The sequence below is a fragment of the Macrobrachium rosenbergii genome, chromosome 33 (assembly GCF_040412425.1).
Source record: "Macrobrachium rosenbergii isolate ZJJX-2024 chromosome 33, ASM4041242v1, whole genome shotgun sequence".
Classification (NCBI taxonomy): Eukaryota; Metazoa; Arthropoda; class Malacostraca; order Decapoda; family Palaemonidae; genus Macrobrachium; species Macrobrachium rosenbergii.
In genome coordinates, this window is record NC_089773.1 from 11,575,995 (window position 1) to 11,593,647 (window position 17,653).

General features: G+C 37.1%; 1 protein-coding gene across 20 annotated transcripts in view; it reads left to right on the forward strand.

The window, feature by feature from the left end:
- cora (coracle) overlaps positions 1 to 17,653 on the forward strand; it is a 128,726-nt gene that overhangs the window by 81,685 nt on the left and 29,388 nt on the right. For 16 of the 20 annotated variants that reach the window (XM_067133408.1, XM_067133417.1, XM_067133420.1 and 13 more), the window contains 7 exons: positions 158 to 325; positions 3,020 to 3,259; positions 4,533 to 4,735; positions 5,892 to 6,044; positions 6,882 to 7,067; positions 7,682 to 7,860; positions 17,445 to 17,620. In XM_067133408.1, the coding sequence (XP_066989509.1) occupies positions 158 to 325; positions 3,020 to 3,259; positions 4,533 to 4,735; positions 5,892 to 6,044; positions 6,882 to 7,067; positions 7,682 to 7,860; positions 17,445 to 17,620 (1,305 nt within the window). Of the gene's footprint in view, positions 1 to 157; positions 326 to 3,019; positions 3,260 to 4,532; positions 4,736 to 5,891; positions 6,045 to 6,881; positions 7,068 to 7,681; positions 7,861 to 10,474; positions 10,493 to 17,444; positions 17,621 to 17,653 lie in introns of all 20 variants that reach the window. The other 4 variants (XM_067133401.1, XM_067133400.1, XM_067133404.1 and 1 more) reach the window with 1 other exon arrangement.

Sequence of the window (17,653 nt, forward strand, 5' to 3'; positions counted from 1 at the left end):
AAAAGAAAAGAAAAAATTAATGAACAGATGAAACTGCATTAAAATGCAATGAGAAAGTATTAGGTTAGCAATGCATAATACAGTTTACTGAGGAAATTTTTACCCTGTTACATCACTTTCATTTTCACTGTCTAATTTCTCCGTCTTTTTCCAACAGGCACCAGCAGCTATGCCGGAGGAGAAGGGGGGCAAGGGTGAAAATGGGGTTGGGGCGGAGATGAAAATGGGATCCCCGAGCAAGTCCCCATCCAAGGCGCCGAGGGGCAAGATGGTTCTTGCCCGCGTCAAGCTCCTGGATGGCACAGAAAGCGAAGTAGCTGTGGAGGTGGGTTGATAATCGCACATTTTTTCTTTACGCTTTAATTTCTTCAGTGAGTTCTGGTTTTGGTTAATTAGGTGGACCCAGAACTTATCACTTCATAAATTATGAAGCCCGTAGGGGGATGGGGTGCACTGTAGGCATTGCTTAAGGTTCTTTGCAGCATCTCTTTGCCCCCCAGCTGCAACCCCTTTCATTCCTTTTACTGTACTGCCATTCATATTCTTTCTTCCATCTTACTTTCCACCCTCCTCTTGTTTCTTAGTGCAACTGCGAGGTTTTCCTCCTGTTACACCTTTGCAACCTTTTACTCTTGATTTTTCTTTCAGTGCTGAATGACCTCATAGGTCCCAGCGCTTGGCCTGTGGCCTAAATACTGTACAATATTCCATTCTATTCTATTCCATTCCATTCAGTGAGTTCAGGATATGGTAGTGTAGGTAAACCTGGAACTTCTCATTTCATAAATTATGAGGCCAGTTTAAATGTTGGACTATGCCAGGTCCTTGTTCATTTAACCAAAGGTAAATGCAGATACAGTTATGTCGCTAAACCTATTCCCATTATGATTAGGGCAAACAGGATCTCTCAACAATTCATTATGACTAAGTCCATAGTTACGACCTTGTTGTGCTTTGTGTATACTGTATACTCCTAACTTACTAACATGCCTTTTATCCATGTATCTATTAGAATAATTTATGAAAGCTCCTTTAATTGCTCATTCATCTACTTCTTGTAGATAAGTACTTGGACAGACTTTTCATTTGTAACTGTGTGCTGAAGTGACGGTTGCATTTTCCAAGGTTCGTGACTCACCCTGCGTTCAGATTTATTGACACTATTCCGTCACCTCCTGCTGAGGGGTTAAGCTGAAGCTCTGCAAGTGTGTGTAAGAGACATATTTGTTTTTCATGCCTCTGAAGAAGAGACCAGTGAAGTAGATTGAAAATTAGGCTTGGTGCTGCACGGCTGTGCAGAGCTAAAACCCAGTTTTTGTACAATAACGTACAGAAGGAGTTGTTAATGGTTGCACGTCACAGTAATTTATGTAAACCTTTCAGTTGCCCAGCCATAGGAGTTGGTTCTTTTTCAGCTAGGGGTAGTGATGTTAAAATACAATCAAAATACATTCTAGTGTAATGTAATCTAATTTATGGCACAGTGATCAACTTGACTGTGGGTCATAGCCATTCTTGCACCCCAAGTAACTGCTACAACTTGTATAAAAATAACCTCCCCTCCCCTCCTTAACTGTTATGGCTAATTTAGAATAGGTGTGATATTTTTAAAAAAATCTATGAGGTTCAAGATAGATAAAGGGGAAACCAAATACATTTACTAAATGTATGAAATTATAAACAACCAGAAATTAGGTAGTCATTTTTACTTTTTATTTGTGAGTACCATTAATTATATCATCAAATCTTTTCAGTGAAGTTAATACAAGGGGCAATTCTTGCACCATGTAAAGAGTCAGTTTTTCAAATGAGCACAGGGAAGTGTCCATTGGAAAAATGTTCAGTGCATTGCTTACCTCGTTTTCAGAGATTGTGATGATGAGTTGAAAATGAGGCCTGGAAACCTTGTGGCGAGCGTTTCATAAACACGAACGCTTAAATGATATTTCTTTTATGTACAACACATTACCATTCTTATCCCTGACCCCTATAGGGAGTACTGTCTACAGTGTACCTTTAGGCTTTGTAACGAGTGCTGTATCTGTCCGATTTCATTAGCATTTTCGTGCTTCAGAATTCACTGACCATGAGAATTAATCTTGGAGGTCAGCTATGTGAGAATCATTTGATACAGTTGTCTGGTTCATCTACTTTGTATAAATAATAATACAGAAAAGAAATTCTTTTTGTATAATGATCTAAGCTTTTTTTTAGCATCAGCTTGTAATAATTTGATATATTTGCATTTTCTCTTGTGTTTAGTGATGTTCATGGTGTAGCTTTCCTATAAAACAAATTGAACAGCAAATGAGTTAAATAACTTTTTTCAGGGATGTTTTCATTCCGAAATGTAAAGCTCCTTATCGTCTGTCATCTAAGAACACTATCATCTAGGCTGGTTTTCCAGCGTTATCAGTAGGTCCGGGTTGTAAGTGATTGCTCATACAGCAGCGATCACTCTTCCGTCTGAATTACCCTTGCTGAATACACAAGTCCAATGGTTTGAAGCCGTAATATAGATACATATGCATACTGTACGGGAAATTATACCCAAAGTAAACTGAAGGTGGAATTTGTTTTAGGACAAAAGAGATCCTGGCAAGATTAACATAAAAAATATTTTTAATATTTTTTATGAGAAATGTTTACAGATGTAACAAACAAATTCATTGCCCATTCATTTCCATATCTGCATTGACTGGAAACTCCGTACAAATATGACTTGTGACTAGGATATTGAAGTACTTAAAATTTACCCCAGAATTGGCCTAAGAGAATTTGAAGTTTGCTCTTTGTTGATTTATTTTTATTTTATTTCGTTATTATTGTGTTAAAGCATTGTTTTGATTTAGCCTTAGGATTGAAGTTTTATTTTACAGATTATTTTGCATTGTGTAATAAAATTACTTTATTACTTCGGGAGAACCACTTTCCGTTGTCGAAATTAACACTTGGAGGAAGCGCTCTCGGATAAATTTTTGACCTGGAGCTAAATGTTAATGGTTATTTTCATTTACAGAAAAAGGCGAAGGGAGAGGACTTGCTGTCCGGCGTTGCCGAGCAGATCAACCTGCTGGAAAAAGACTACTTTGGCCTCAGCTTCATTGACCACAACAACGCGAAGACCTGGCTTGCTCCTGAGAAACGCATCTCCAAGCAAGTCAAGGGACCCTGGGAGTTCAACTTTGAAGTCAAGTTCTATCCTCCGGATCCAGCACAGCTCGCAGAAGACATCACAAGATACCAACTGTGCCTTCAGGTATGATGTCGTTTCTGTGTCGAAAGCTGTTTGGAAAGGGAGGCAAGATTATTTTCTTATAGGTATGAGGCAGTTTTAGTGCTTATTGGCATTTGGATGGCTGTCATCTAAAAGTTTTGTTGTATACTATAATGGTTTGAGGGTTGGCATTTGGAAGGCTATCGTCTGCAAGTTTTGTTGTGTACTATAACTGTTGTAAGTGTTGATTGACATTTGGAAGGCTGTCATCTGAAAGTATTGTTGTCATGGCATAATAACAAATCTTCCTGATGTAAGGCAATTATTATTTCAGTTTTTGGCTGCTACACACTTGAGTAATTCATTTTCAGATATTGCACAGCTAACTTCAATCATAGTATTGTATATTGGTAACTGGAGAATAGGGTGACTTGTAAATTTTTACATGTTTACTTTACAAATATGAAACTTGACTGTTGGATGCATCATCATTTTTTCCTTCCATTCGTAATGTCAAAATGTAGACTTGACTCCACAGGTTAGATAACAGTTTGGTGAAGAGCTCAAAATTTAAAAGTTAGGAAGGAATGGCTTGAAATTGCGATGTTTGTGTACTGGAAATTTTTTACACTGCCCTACTGATGAACATTCAACTAACAAACATTCAGATACAAACAAACAGGATTGCAAATTAAAACTGTGTTCATAGCATTCCCTTTTGCCACCCGGAAGTTCATATTTTGTTTTGCACACCCATTCTGTATGTGCAGTACTGTATGTAAAGTGGTATTGTGTTTTAGGATGAAAAAAACCTACATTACTATTGATTTTATATTATACTGTACCCTGTAGGGGGTTAGTGCCATTAGTGTGCCTCATGCAGGTGCACTGTAGGCATTACTTAAGGTTCTTTGCAGCGTGCCTTATGCTCTTCAACCCCCTTTTTGTTCCTTTTACTGTACCTCCTTGCATGTTCTCTTTCTTCCATCTTACTTTCCGCCCGCCCTCTCCTAACACTAGATTTGAAGTGCAACTGTAAGGTTTTCCTCCTGTTACACCTTTCAAACTTTTACTGTCAAGTTCCGTTTCAGCTCTGAATGACCTCATTGGTCCCAGTGCATGGTCTTTGGCCTAAATTCTATATTTAATTAATAAATTATTTTATACTGTACTTCAATAGTCATGACAAGTACAGTAACCAACTCACAAATAATTGAACATAAAACGGGCCATCCGGAACGTAACTCGTTTACAAGTAGGGTGGTGTCTGTACCAGCACATGAGAAAAACTCTTACATTTCACTCTCCTTCGCAGGTACGACAGGATATCTTGACTGGGAAATTACCGTGTTCTTTCGTCACACACGCTCTACTAGGCTCGTACATGGTCCAGGCCGAGGTTGGCGACTACGATGCAAAAGAACACAGCTCCACAAACTACCTCTCAGAATTTACTTTTGCCCCAAATCAGAATGCTGAACTGGAAGAGAAAGTGGTTGATTTACATAAAACACATAAGTGAGTATGCATTTAGTTGCACACTACTACAGTATACTTGTATGAGATAGGTGCTTTTATAAGGCACTTGAATTCGAAACTTTTGTGATTATATCCGTCTGTGTGTAGCAATTCCTGTCAGCGAGTTTTTGTCATCTCCAAAACTCTATTTTTTGGTAAATTGTAATCTTCATTGGGTAGTGAATCTGATAAATTGACTGAGCCCTTGTTGGGCTATGGCCTTTTTTTGTTTAGAAAATACAGTATGCTGTTTATCGGCGTTGGTAAGCGATTTTCGGCGCCGGTAAGCTGTTTATCGGTGCCGATTGGCGCTTACGGCGTTATAAACGCCATTTATGACCATAATTATTGTGATGTTCGGGAACGGAACTCCCGCTGTTAACCAGGGACTGTCTGTATGTTATTTGATCCATTTTTATAGTTGATTGTTTTGAAAGGCTTTTTTAATCCATTTTTGCATTGGTCACTGATCCATTCATAAAATTTGGATGATAACTAAAAGTAATCTTAACACGTTTTATGTATTTATTAGTAAACCATGAATTACAAATCTTGGAAACAAATCCTGACAGGAAGCATTGACAAAATCTTCAATTCTGGTCATCAAGTTTTTAGTAATATAAGAATATTTTTCTTTATGAACAAGCCTTGTAGGCAATCCTTGTAGAAATAATGTTAACTTAGTAGTCTGATTAAATTATTCAGTGCCAGTAAAAGATCAAAATCACATTTTAAGCACCTTTGAAATAAATATGGTAAACAGTACACACTGTTGATATATTGTATAAGTTTCATTGCTATCGTATTTCTTTATTACTTTATATCCCCGATGGGTAGTGCTGTCAGTGCACCTCATGTGGTGCACTGTAGGCATTACTTGAGGGTCTGTGCAGCGTCCCTTTGGTCTTTAGCTGCAACCTCTTTCATTCCTTTTACTGTACCTCTGTTCATATTCTCTTTCTTCCATCTGACTATCCACCTCTCGATATAATTGTTCCATAGTGCAACTGCTTTGGAGGTTTCCTTCATGTTACACCTTTCATATCTTCTCACTGTCAATTTCCTTTTCAGCACTGAATGACCTCATAGGTCCCGGTTTGTTAGTCTTCGACCTAAATTCTGTATTCAAGTCTAATCTTTATTAACTTATCCACAGAGGTCAGACACCAGCTGAGGCTGAGCTGCACTACCTTGAAAACGCCAAGAAGTTGGCCATGTATGGGGTGGACATGCACCCGGCAAAAGATTCTGAGGGCGTTGACATCTTGCTTGGAGTTTGTGCTTCAGGTCTTCTTGTGTATAGAGATAAGTAAGTGCTTTTTGTTTTTTTAAAGACCGAATGGACTTCTCTGGACTTTTGACATTCAGTTGGAGTTGCAAATAAGGTTGTGCAGTTAGATGAAGTTGCAAATAAAGTGGTGCAGTACCTTTCAAGATGAAAGTGATTTGGGGTTAGTTTGCAGAGCGAGGGCAATTTTGGAAACATTCCTTTAACGTGGTGTACAATATTTTCTTCACCATAGTTAGGTTTTGTAGGTGGACATGAAATATGAATACTATAGTTAGTTTTTGTGGGTGGACATTAAGATTTTACTAAGATTGTCCAGAGGGATTATTTATGTGAACGCTGAGACCACTTCAGTGATGGGAAGAGTGGAATGCCATTTTGTTGAAAATGGGAGCACTCAACTAGTATGCTACTGGTAGTTACTAATGATCTAAATGCGTACAAGTTAACTCATTACTACAGGTTTCACTTGAAGATGTAGAGGAGTGCAATATTTTATTTGTAGATTTGTACGTTTTCCTATTCTTGCAGTAAAATATGTCGGTGGAAGTTGCAAGAAGGTCATTAAGTATAATGCTTTGGTGTAAAAAGTGTTCACTAGCTGAGATTGTACTCTTGAATATTTAGTTTATAGTCTGGATACTGTACTCAGTCATTAAGAACAGTAATAATAAATATGATTTTGTTGTTTTAAGATTTCTGTTCTGTACTGGTAATTTAGTTTTGATAGTAGTACAATAATCTGACATAAGTAACTAATCAAGATGGCTGGTAATTCTCTTTGCAGATGCAGTATGTTAATATAAATTGCGCAGTTCCTAATTTATTTTAAAATATTGAATGACTTTTCTTTTTCAGGCTTCGTATCAACCGCTTTGCGTGGCCTAAAATTCTTAAAATATCCTACAAACGAAGTAATTTTTACATCAAAATTCGACCTGGTGAATTTGAAACTTACGAGTCCACTGTGGGTTTCAAGATGCCCAATCATAAAGCAGCCAAAAGATTGTGGAAAGTCTGTGTTGAAAATCATACATTCTTCAGGTGGGTTGGAAACAGTTTTTGGTTGATATTATTATTATTATTATTATTATTATATCAGGTTGTTTAACCAGACCACTAGAGTTGAAATGCATGACTTATAGGGCTAGCCATTTAAAAATGACATGGAGCAAATTTGTGATTTTGTTTGAAATAGGAGGCTTATGTTTACAATGTCTAGTAATTATGAATGCTTTAATGATAAAGTTATTTAAGGAAAATCTGTTTTTTCTCATATTTGTGCCATATGAAACACTTCTTTTTAAAGGTTCCTTTGTGGTTATGTGGCAATTTTGTGGTAAACTGTAAACATGTTTTTCAGACAATTTGAATGGTTCGATTTTCCAACAGCAAAATCTCTGTAGGGGTATAGTGCTGCAGCATCTATTCAGCCCTGAGCTGCAACCCCTTTCATTCCTTTTACTGTACGTCCATTCATATTCCTTTTTTTCCATCTTGCTATCCACTCTCTAACAATTGTCTTATAGTGCAACTGCGAGGTTTTCCTCCTGTTACACCTTTTAAACCTTCATTCTCAGTTTCCCGTTCAGCGCTGAACGACCTCACAGGCCCCAGTTCTTGGCCTTTGGCCTAAATTTTGTATTCCATTCCAACAGATTAATGACACCAGAACCACCACAGAAACAGGGGCTCTGGCCTCGCCTAGGTTCTAAGTTCCGCTACTCTGGCCGCACGCAATACCAGTCTCGGATGGCGGCCAACCTGAGTGACCGAAACAACCCCGAGTTTGAACGAACCTTGAGTCGCAGAAAGCTCTCCTCCAGAAGTATGGATGGTGAGTGTTGGTGGTTCAGCCATGAGCCACATACGAACATAAGTTAACATTTCAGTGTGTCATGCACAGTTTGTGTTAGATGAATATTTACTTCATTGGTAGTGCTGTACTTTATTTCTTGAATCTGGTACCTGGTTGTTTCATGCAGGGCACTACAAGGCCTTTATCAGGCATGTAGTTTGTGGTTTGTTTTTAAATCCACGAAAGTTAAAAATCATTTCCTTATTAATGTGTACTCCATTTTTAAAGAGTTCCTAAATGTTTCATTGATTAATCATTATCCTTGTATAGTAATAGTTTTTACTTTTTATTGTAGATCCTAAGGATTACATTTAAGATTGTTTCTGTAGGTGACAGTGGTGTTGCATCATCTAGATAGATTGGCTGGGCTTACATTTCCTTGACTTGACGTGGTGCAACTGGAACATATCCATGAATAGCTGGTTTTTGTGTGGAAGGTTTATTCGTGTTTGTTTGTTTGTCTGTAGTAATCTAGAAACCTATCCTGTGGTTATAGTTTAGGATAAAATTTTGATGTATTCAACTTGAATCCCTTTTGATTCAGTATCTATTACGTTTAGTACTGATGAAAGTATTAGAGGTGTGATGAAAAGATAATCACAAAGGTATTGACAGTTTGTGGTGATTCATATATAGTGTAATTGTGTTCACTTAAATGTATTACCTAAATGTTAAGTGCATTGGAGGGCTAAACTAACAAGTGCTTGTGGCCTTCTGTGTCTGGGTTTTAAAGAGGTCCGTCTCACTAAGCATCGCTAGCTGATGCCACTTGGAAGGGCTTTAAGAAGTAGGCAGGGTGATAAACTGTGTGAGGTGTTGGTTTAATCAATTATTATTTTATTATTGCTCTTACTATGCAGAATATTCGCAATTGTCATCCTGATGGGTCAGTTCACTTAATTGCTGTGGTTTTATGAGCTCTTGAACCTTCTCGTAGTAGATTCTGTAGTGTTAGTAGGCCGTGTGTTAAGTGGAATTGTATGATGTTTGCAATGTGAATTAGTATATATGGCGTTATCTACATTTATGCCTGATAAAAGAGTTGACTGTGTCATCTAAATTATTCTTCAGTTCTTCTGACTTTTTAGTACTTTTCACATTTTTAACCCATAGTGCTCTAAGGTTAATCTACATCTTACAAATATAACCTTCTTTTGGTATCAATATTTGCTGAAGGTATTTCAATCCTTTGAGTTTTTTATTACACCACACTCAGCCATTCTCTTGTCGGGATAGCAAATGTGGTATTCTGTTCATATTGCAAAAATTCCTGCTATTTCTTAGTGATGATAAAGATAAAGATTGATTACCTTTAGTTGTAGTGTTATGGAGCTCTGCTGTCATTTGGGACATTTTTCACATACACATTACTCAACTTTTTGGGATCCATGTTCTATTGTAATGCTTCCTGATAAGGTTCCAGGCAATTAGGCTACAGTAAGAGCAACCTTGCCAGTGTACTGCAGTTTCATCTAGTTTTGACGTAACTGATATATGGCCTTACACGAAAAGCACCTTACTAAATTGAGAGAGGTAAAGTAAAGTGTTATCGAGATCAGTTTTCATTACGTGCCAGTGCAGTCACTGTCTTTTCAACTGGCCAAAGAGCTAAGTATGGCATTGTTCCTTCGCGAATGTAAACCTTCATCTTTTATGTGGAATATCTTCAGTGAAAGCTGGTCTGGCTTGTTGAAGGTTGTTATGAGATAGTTGAGTTGTTACCAGGCTTCAGCAGCCTGATCGGCTTTTGCTGAAGGTGTTCCATGCAAAGGACTTGAGGTTTGTATGTAGTTTGACAATGCAAGCTCTCTTAAAAATTTAGTGTCAGTGCTATGGGCAGTAGGTTTAAAATCTATTGAATATGTCTTTAGCTGTGTGTCAGTTTTAGCATTTCTTTAATTATTTAAAATTGACAGGCTAGCATTTGGTAAGGTACTTAAATTGGTCTTTTGCATATGTAATTGTCAGATGAGCATTTTAATTGCCAGTACCCCATTGGGGTCACTCATTTCACAATGAAGATGTTTGAGCAATTATAAGACTTCTTGCTAGTAGTTAGTATATATGTTTTTCACTCACAATACCTGTGGCAACAGTCTTCGTAATTGTAATTATCTCCACAAAACTTTTCCTAAAGGGATAAAGAAGGAGAAAAGGAAATAACAACAGCATAATATCCTATGATGAATAGAACACCAATTAATAAAATTTTTAAAGGTGTTCATTGCCCTTGTATTTATGTTTTGGTTTCTCTTGGTGCTCCTCTGAAAAGAGTGTATTACTTGACCGAGCATAATTTCAATGTGTAATTTACCTGTCTGCTAATTATTTTCTTGTAGGTTTCCACACGACTTTACATTGTGAATAATTGAGGTAGAACTCAGCATACGGCAGAATTTTTTGTCTGGGAATTTTTGTAGGCTTTCTGTGCTTTTCTGCTCCGTCAGTACGGTATAAATTATCAATTATGTTTTCCACTGTTGTGGTTGTGTATTTTAATTCCATTTTTTCCCTTAGGTTTAGTCCTTATGCAACTCAAAATTGTTTGAATTTCGTTTCGTTTTTTTTTTACGCTGCACTGCCGCTCATATAGCCTACAATATAATGGAGGGTCAGTGATACAACTTGCATGCTTTGCAATGTCGAGGAAAAAGATTGTAGTTGCTTCTTCCTTAATGATTTTTTTTTTCATGCTGTATACTCATAGGATTAGATATTTAGATACTGTGACAGCTTCAATTCTGTTTGCTCTCTTGGCCCGTGATTGAGGATTACAGTGGTATGGTATTCATTTTCTTTCCTTCAGAACTTTTTATTCTTTTCTACGGCTTTTAAGATTCAGGTCAGACAGCAGTTGGCAAGTGGCAGAATGTTTTTGTTTTCCAGGAAGGATATCCAAGCAAAGCAGAACGTATATTTGTTAATTTTTTTGTTTACTGGTTATTCATTACAATAATTTATTCAAGATGTAAAAGGTTTGGGATAGAATGCTTAACCTTGTGCTTGATTATGTATAATTTGCCTACATAGTGTGTATTTGGATCAATCTATATACATTGACATATTGGGCCATTAGTGCACTTTATCCAAATTCACGGGGAATGTAACGCTCAGTTGAAAGTACTACTTTAGTGCCATATAACCTGTAAGTTTATTATTTCTGCATATCAAAATTTTTCATTTGTTTTATATTTTTTGGTTACAGTAGAGTTTAATGGTTCTTGAGTTTTCTCTCTATTGAATAATTGTCACCAGGTAAAATGTTGATCGCTGCTGGAAAATATATGGTAATGATTTGGATGGGGGAGGCTTTATTTTTAGTCAGTCGAGTTTCTCTCTCTCTCTCTCTCTCTCTCTCTCTCTCTCTCTCTCTCTCTCTCTCTCTCTCTCTCTCTCTCTCTGAGCATGAACATTAGTAAATATAGCAGTGGCAGTGCACGATTTTGACAGATTCCACTCCTCTCTGGGAAAGCAAGTGTAAGGGTAACTTCAAATATTTTAAATAACTGTGTCCCTAAGAGATGCTCTCACAGTCAGATTAGCCGTGTACTCTTGTTTCATTTTTCTTCAGTGTGTTTCACGGGATGCAAGGGACCTCTACACCTGAGTTTTCCCACAAAGTGAAATTATTGATGCATGCTGGAAGGCTGCCTTAGATAGTTTTAGTGTCGTAATTCCAGTCCCCGTGAAATGTTTTGTGTTGCTGAAATATGTATTGGTGAGATGGAGCCGAACATTTTAAGTGGCAGTGATATATTTTTTGATGAAATGGTACATCTCACCCTTGTCTTTTTTTTTTTTTTTTTTTTATTGCTCATGATTTGGTTAGTCTTGGAGGGGTGTACAATATCTTGGTAAATTTTTGTTTATATATATAATTCTCGTATCAGAATGTTATCTAAGCAAAACCTTTTTTTGTAGGGTCAGTTATGTTATTGCATATCAGTGTCATGCTAATGAACACGGAGATCTGTTTTGAGCTCTGTGTAATTCTTGCGTGTGTCGTATTGCAGCCCAAAAGAATACTTGCAACCTGTCGCAGGGGCCTGCCCCACAAACAGGTAGTCATGCATGTGGTACTAGGTTGGACATCAATAATCATGCTTCTGAACTAGTGCAAGATATTCCCTATATTGATTCCTGCGGCTTCAATGGTAAACGGCAGCTCTGCCGAGCAAGCGCATGGGCGTTCCCTCCTAACATTTTCATTATTGTTATTCCACTCCTTAATGGCTTTCCTCTTGTCTTCGTATGTTGCCATTCCCATCTCCTCTCTTTCCTTGTAGCCCCGTTTTATCAAGCAAACATGACGAGATCGGTGATTCCACGCATTCTCTCGGACTTGTGGTTTCGAAAAGGAATTGTAGAGTATATATACCTTTTGCCTGCTTTTGTTCAGAATTTGCTTTTTTTTTTATTTCTTTTTTTTATCATGTTTGTCTCATTAACATTAAAATTTTGTGAAGTGTATGCTACTACTGCTGTGTAGCCTGAATAATTTGAAAGCTTCTTTTCAACATTTCCTAATGACGGTAGTTCTTATTGGTTCAGAAGAACAACAAGTTTTCAATTACTTACTTCTAAAATTGTCTGCCCTAAATGCATTGTAGTGATTTTCATTTTTGACTACTGTAATTTCTCAGCTAAACTTTCTAGAAATTGAGGATAGCATCCTGGTTAAAAAATTAAGAGAAACCCAAGGAGGTAAACAAGATTTATTGTGATGTGGCTGATCATGTCATGGGTCTTTGTTTTAGTTTTGTTGATGGTTGTAGATGTCAGAAGGTGCCCTGGAAGTTGTGTTGTTACTGATGTTACTACTACCAACTGTTTACCCTGAATTGTCAGCTGTTTGTAACCCTTATCAAGGGTCTGAGTGTTAGCTGTACTGTACTTGAGCCCTGTGTCCTTTGAGAAGGAACTTGGGACCGTCTTTATCAGACTTACAAAACTGTTAATTACTCTGAGATTTGTTAAGTTATTTATCACTCAATGCTGAATGGGGTGCTCTCGTTAGATTTCTCACTACAGGCAGTTCCTGTTTATCAGCGATCCGGTTTTTCGGTGCTTGGCTAGCGACGGAAATCAGCCGATTTTTGCTTATCGGCGCCAAAAAATCGGTTATCGGTGCCAATACATACCTAACAGAGGCGCTGATGTCCGGTTATCAGCGCTGATAAACTCTGAAAATCGCCTATTTTCAGTTATCGGCAATTTTCGCTAATCGTCAAGCCATCGGAATGGAACCCCACCGATAACCGGGAACTGCCTGTATATTATATATTTAATTTCATGTCTGTGCAACTTTATTTATATGCCTATTTTTTTTTTACCTTTATACTTAAGAACAAGTGATTCAGATAACTTACTGTAAAACTAGAATTTAATTCGCTGGTCTCTAAACTAGTTCATAATAGTGACTTGTTTCGTCACAGCGCTGTCGTTAATATAAGTGCTCACATTCATGGTCTCAAATGTCCCAAGACTCAACGCTGGCTTGTCCTGACAGACAGAAGTAGAATGGTGGTCTCACAGTACATGCACGGTCTAGCCCTTTGGGTACCCACCTCAATATATGTGAGTGTGCGGCATTGCTAGCAGCTGTGTCCAGAATTCCTTAGCTTGTGTCCTCCTGCAGGTTTGCCATTTTCCATAGTTACTTCCTATAGCCATTTTCCCTTGCATATTTTGTAATCGTGTGGATTTTGTATCCATTTTGCTGCCAGTAATTGTTTCCTAATATTTTTATTTTTTTATATATTTTATTTTTTTATATATACTAATTATATCATCATTTATATTTCGTTTCATACTGGCATATAGTTTAACTATGTACTCTATGATAATATTGTGGGAATTGACACATATTTGTTTTCTGATATTTTCTGACCTTGCAACTCACTCATATCCAGGGCTCTCCTTCATAGGCGTGTTTTCCCTCGTGCTGTGGAGCATTTTATTAATTCTCTCGATCTCCAGTAAGGCGCATACTAATGCAGATAGACCTTACAAGCTAGCTGTGTCGAGTAGGCAGGTAGTGTTGTCATTTCACTTCAGGACGGTCATCTGCCTTATGCTTGTTGTAGTGATCAAGAAATGGGATTTGGCAGTGAACAACTTCCATCTCGGGCCCCTTGGACATGTAAGACCCATAGCTTGAAGACCTGCTGGACCTCTTCTTGTTCATGGAGAGCATGATGGCAGAGTTCTTGGAAAAGCTGCTTCAGCTGCCTTTGACAGCAACCAGGGTATCAGTCTTAAACAGTTTGTATTTTCACCTAGATAGCAGTCCCAGGCAAGAGGAAGCAATTTCCACACCCTATATCCATGTTATAGGATGCCTGATAACCTTCCAGGCATTCTTATCTATCTACCCCAATAGGTAGGCTCCAGCAGTGCAGCAGCAATTGCTTGTTTTGGTCCAGGAATGGTGATGACCTGTGGAAAAGTTCTGTGGTAGAAGGTCCTAATGACATAAGAGAACTAATCCCAGAAAGTTTAGAGACTGGTGCAGAGCCATCACAAGCTTCCGTGTTTGACAGGAATGACAGGTTCTGTTCCAAACCTGAAATTAATTACCAAATACGAGTTCCCTGCTTATCAGTGTTGGTACTTCATTTAGAGTTACTGGAGACTCATTCTCTGACTTGAGTCTGCAAGTGCTCTTCTGGACCCTACAGGCAAATGTGAATGCTTTGGAAATAACCAATCACCCCAAAACCAGGTTTTTCATGCAACCCATCAGTTATACAGTGCGTTTCCTCTTCCCAGTCCCTCAAGTCACAAGACATATTTCCTGACTGGACAAAAAGTGAGTATGTGATAGATTGGTAGGTGATACACAGTTCAGGTTGTTCATGCATTGAGAGACCACTATGATTCTTCTGTTAGACAAAAAACTGTTCAGTCTTGGACATTTGAAGACCATTTGTGTGTGGACATAAATATGATCGATGGGATGGTGTAAAAGAGTTCGTCAAATCTCAGTGTTGTACGTTTGCATTACAGTCGAAACTAACGCAAGCACAGATATAACAGAACAGAAGTATACTGCTACAGTTATTATATTCTGAAGTAAGCCTGATAAATTCCAAGCCCTTCAATTGCTTCTCAACTTCCCTTTTTGAAGTTACTTAGAAAATGAAAAATATAACCCTACATAAAATAGCGTTTCTGTCATTATGATATTTGATGTTGTGTGATGGATCTTTTAGACTGGTTTGATCTGGTGAGCCTAAATAGCTCTAGACATTATGTAAGCAGCAGACCTCCCTGGCAACATGCATATGTTTTTCACATTGACAGAAGGCAAAAGTACTAATGATAGCTGAAAGGTCAGGTCCAGAAGACATTTTTCAGGGTACTTACTCGTTTGGGACATGTCTTGAAGGAACCAACCTGTAAATTCTCAAAATGTTATATTTAGAGGAAGGTGAAGGAATTAATGTAATTTATAGTTCGTTCTGAAGCAGTACTGTTAAATCTCCATAAAAGACACTTTAAATAGTTTGCCCTTGGTCAGAATTATGTCGTTTTTGTTGTTTATTGTTGACTGGTTATTTACTGAAAGAAAATTGTAGTACTATAAAAAGCATTCAATAAATTATTCATAAATTTTTGTTTATTAGTGGCAGTTTTTTTCATTTTTTCATTATTTGATTGTTCAGCAAGTTAACATTGTAACAATCATTAGTTTCTGTATAGTTTTTGAAATAGAGTGTATTGAACGTTCATAGTCCAGTGAGTAAAATTTCACGCAATCTGTTTCAAGAATTTAATCGAGAAAGCACAAGATTGTAGTATTAATGATTTTCATTTAATGCTTTTTTACATAAACATTCCTTACATAATTTTTTAGTTATTGCTGCAAGAATTGTAATCTGTCCTATTAATATTGCTTTATTGTAATTGGGAAGGCTGGTTTAGTCCCATATACAGTGGGATGCTCTTGTGTACTGATTTGCAAAATCGTTTTACATGGCTAACTGTCAGTGAGTCATAAATTTTGTGCTCTTTGGCTTGACAAAACTACGTAACAAAAGCAACTCACATTATGAATACAGTAGTATTTTGTTGGGAAGTGAAGTACAGAAGTTATGTGCAATAGAAGAGGTGACGATGCTTTAGTTTCCTTGTGAGAAATCAGTGTTGTGAACCAGTTGCTATTTGGACAGCTGAACAAATTGGAACCTACTTGGTGTTTACAGTATGTCATTAGAAAGATCCTTTAATTTATTACTAAAGTTGAACCTCAATTTGATAATATTTAGGAAGGGACTTGTTGAGGTATGAATGGTGTTCTTAGGCACTGAATGCAGAAGTGATAATGATGATAGAAAAAGAATGCAGTATAGTAAATTTGACACAGTAGTTAAAACTACTTGCTGTATATTATTATTTGGACTGAAAGAGTTGTTGTACGCTGCATGTACTTCAGTTTAGAGGATCATGAATGGTAGTGTGTCAGACATTTGAAGATTTTTTGTAAAGTTTGTGCATGTTGCGAGTTCAGTTTTGTATGAGGGGAAAAGTAAATGTTTTACTGTAGAAAGTTGACAGTACAGTAATCTGTATGTTTTTTGTTTTAGTCTTCATTGAAATTTTAGATTGTTGGTATTTTGTGTAGCATTTTAGGTAGGTGTCATTATGAAAATTCATTCACTGACAGAGAATTGTTCCTGAAATCCACCCAATGTGAACAGCACAGTAAAGTGATGATGATTATTATTATATATATTTCAAATTCTGGTCAAGTAATTGAAAAATAACAAGTTAATGAGTTTAACAAGGAGATTTAGTTTTCATCAGTATGCAAATTTTGTTTATGATGCCGTATGTTCAATTTAAATCATTGGGTCAGCTAAAGCAAGAGTAATCCACTTCTGTCAAGTTGAGAGACAAATATGTATAATTGTTAAGTGGAGGCTGCTGTGTAAATGCAATTCTAACCATTATCATAGAAGTCTCATCAATATTTCAGATACAGTATTTCAGTTCATATCGATTTTATTTTCCTAACTTGCTAGCAATGGCTGTCTGAATTTTACATTTGTCATTTGAAGCTGTTTGTGATTTTTTGAATGGCAGTTGTTTTGGCTTCTAATTGAGCCTGGAATATTTTTGAAGTCAAGTTCCTCATCAGCTTATTTTTTGTATTTTTTTTTTTTTTGTGGAACATGTAATGATATACATTTTTGGTATTTTTTTTTTTGCTTAATTTGCATTACATTACTGTTGAGTATTGAAGTTTTTTATTCGGAATGATGTACACAATAGCAAAAGCAGGAAATCAAGGGGCATTGAAGCTTCAGCTGTTGCTAACCAGTTTATTATATTTTTTTTCAATTTTTCATTGAAGAGCAATACTAGTTTTTTTGTGATATAACTCCTCGTAAATACTAATGTAAGTGAAGAGTTGTAAAAAAAAAAGTTTAAAACAAGTTTTATAATCTTTGTGTTACTTAAAAATTTATCATCTTAAAAATATTTTGAAAACAACTTTTCACGTTCTGTGCTTCAAGTCAGGTTCTTCATTAACGAACTGCTGTGTCTTAATCTTGCAGCTCTTGGAACTCGAACTGGAGAGACACCAGAGATGTCCAAGAGGCATACCATGTCTCATCCACCGCCTCACATTCCGGGCTTGGAAGACGCTCCTGGGAAAGATTCCAGTAATCGCCCTGAGAGTGGCCAGGACACTCCCACAGCAGAGGAACGCACCCCAGAGAAGAAAGAGAAGGTAGGTTTTGCTCTGTCGTGACTCGGAAGGGGA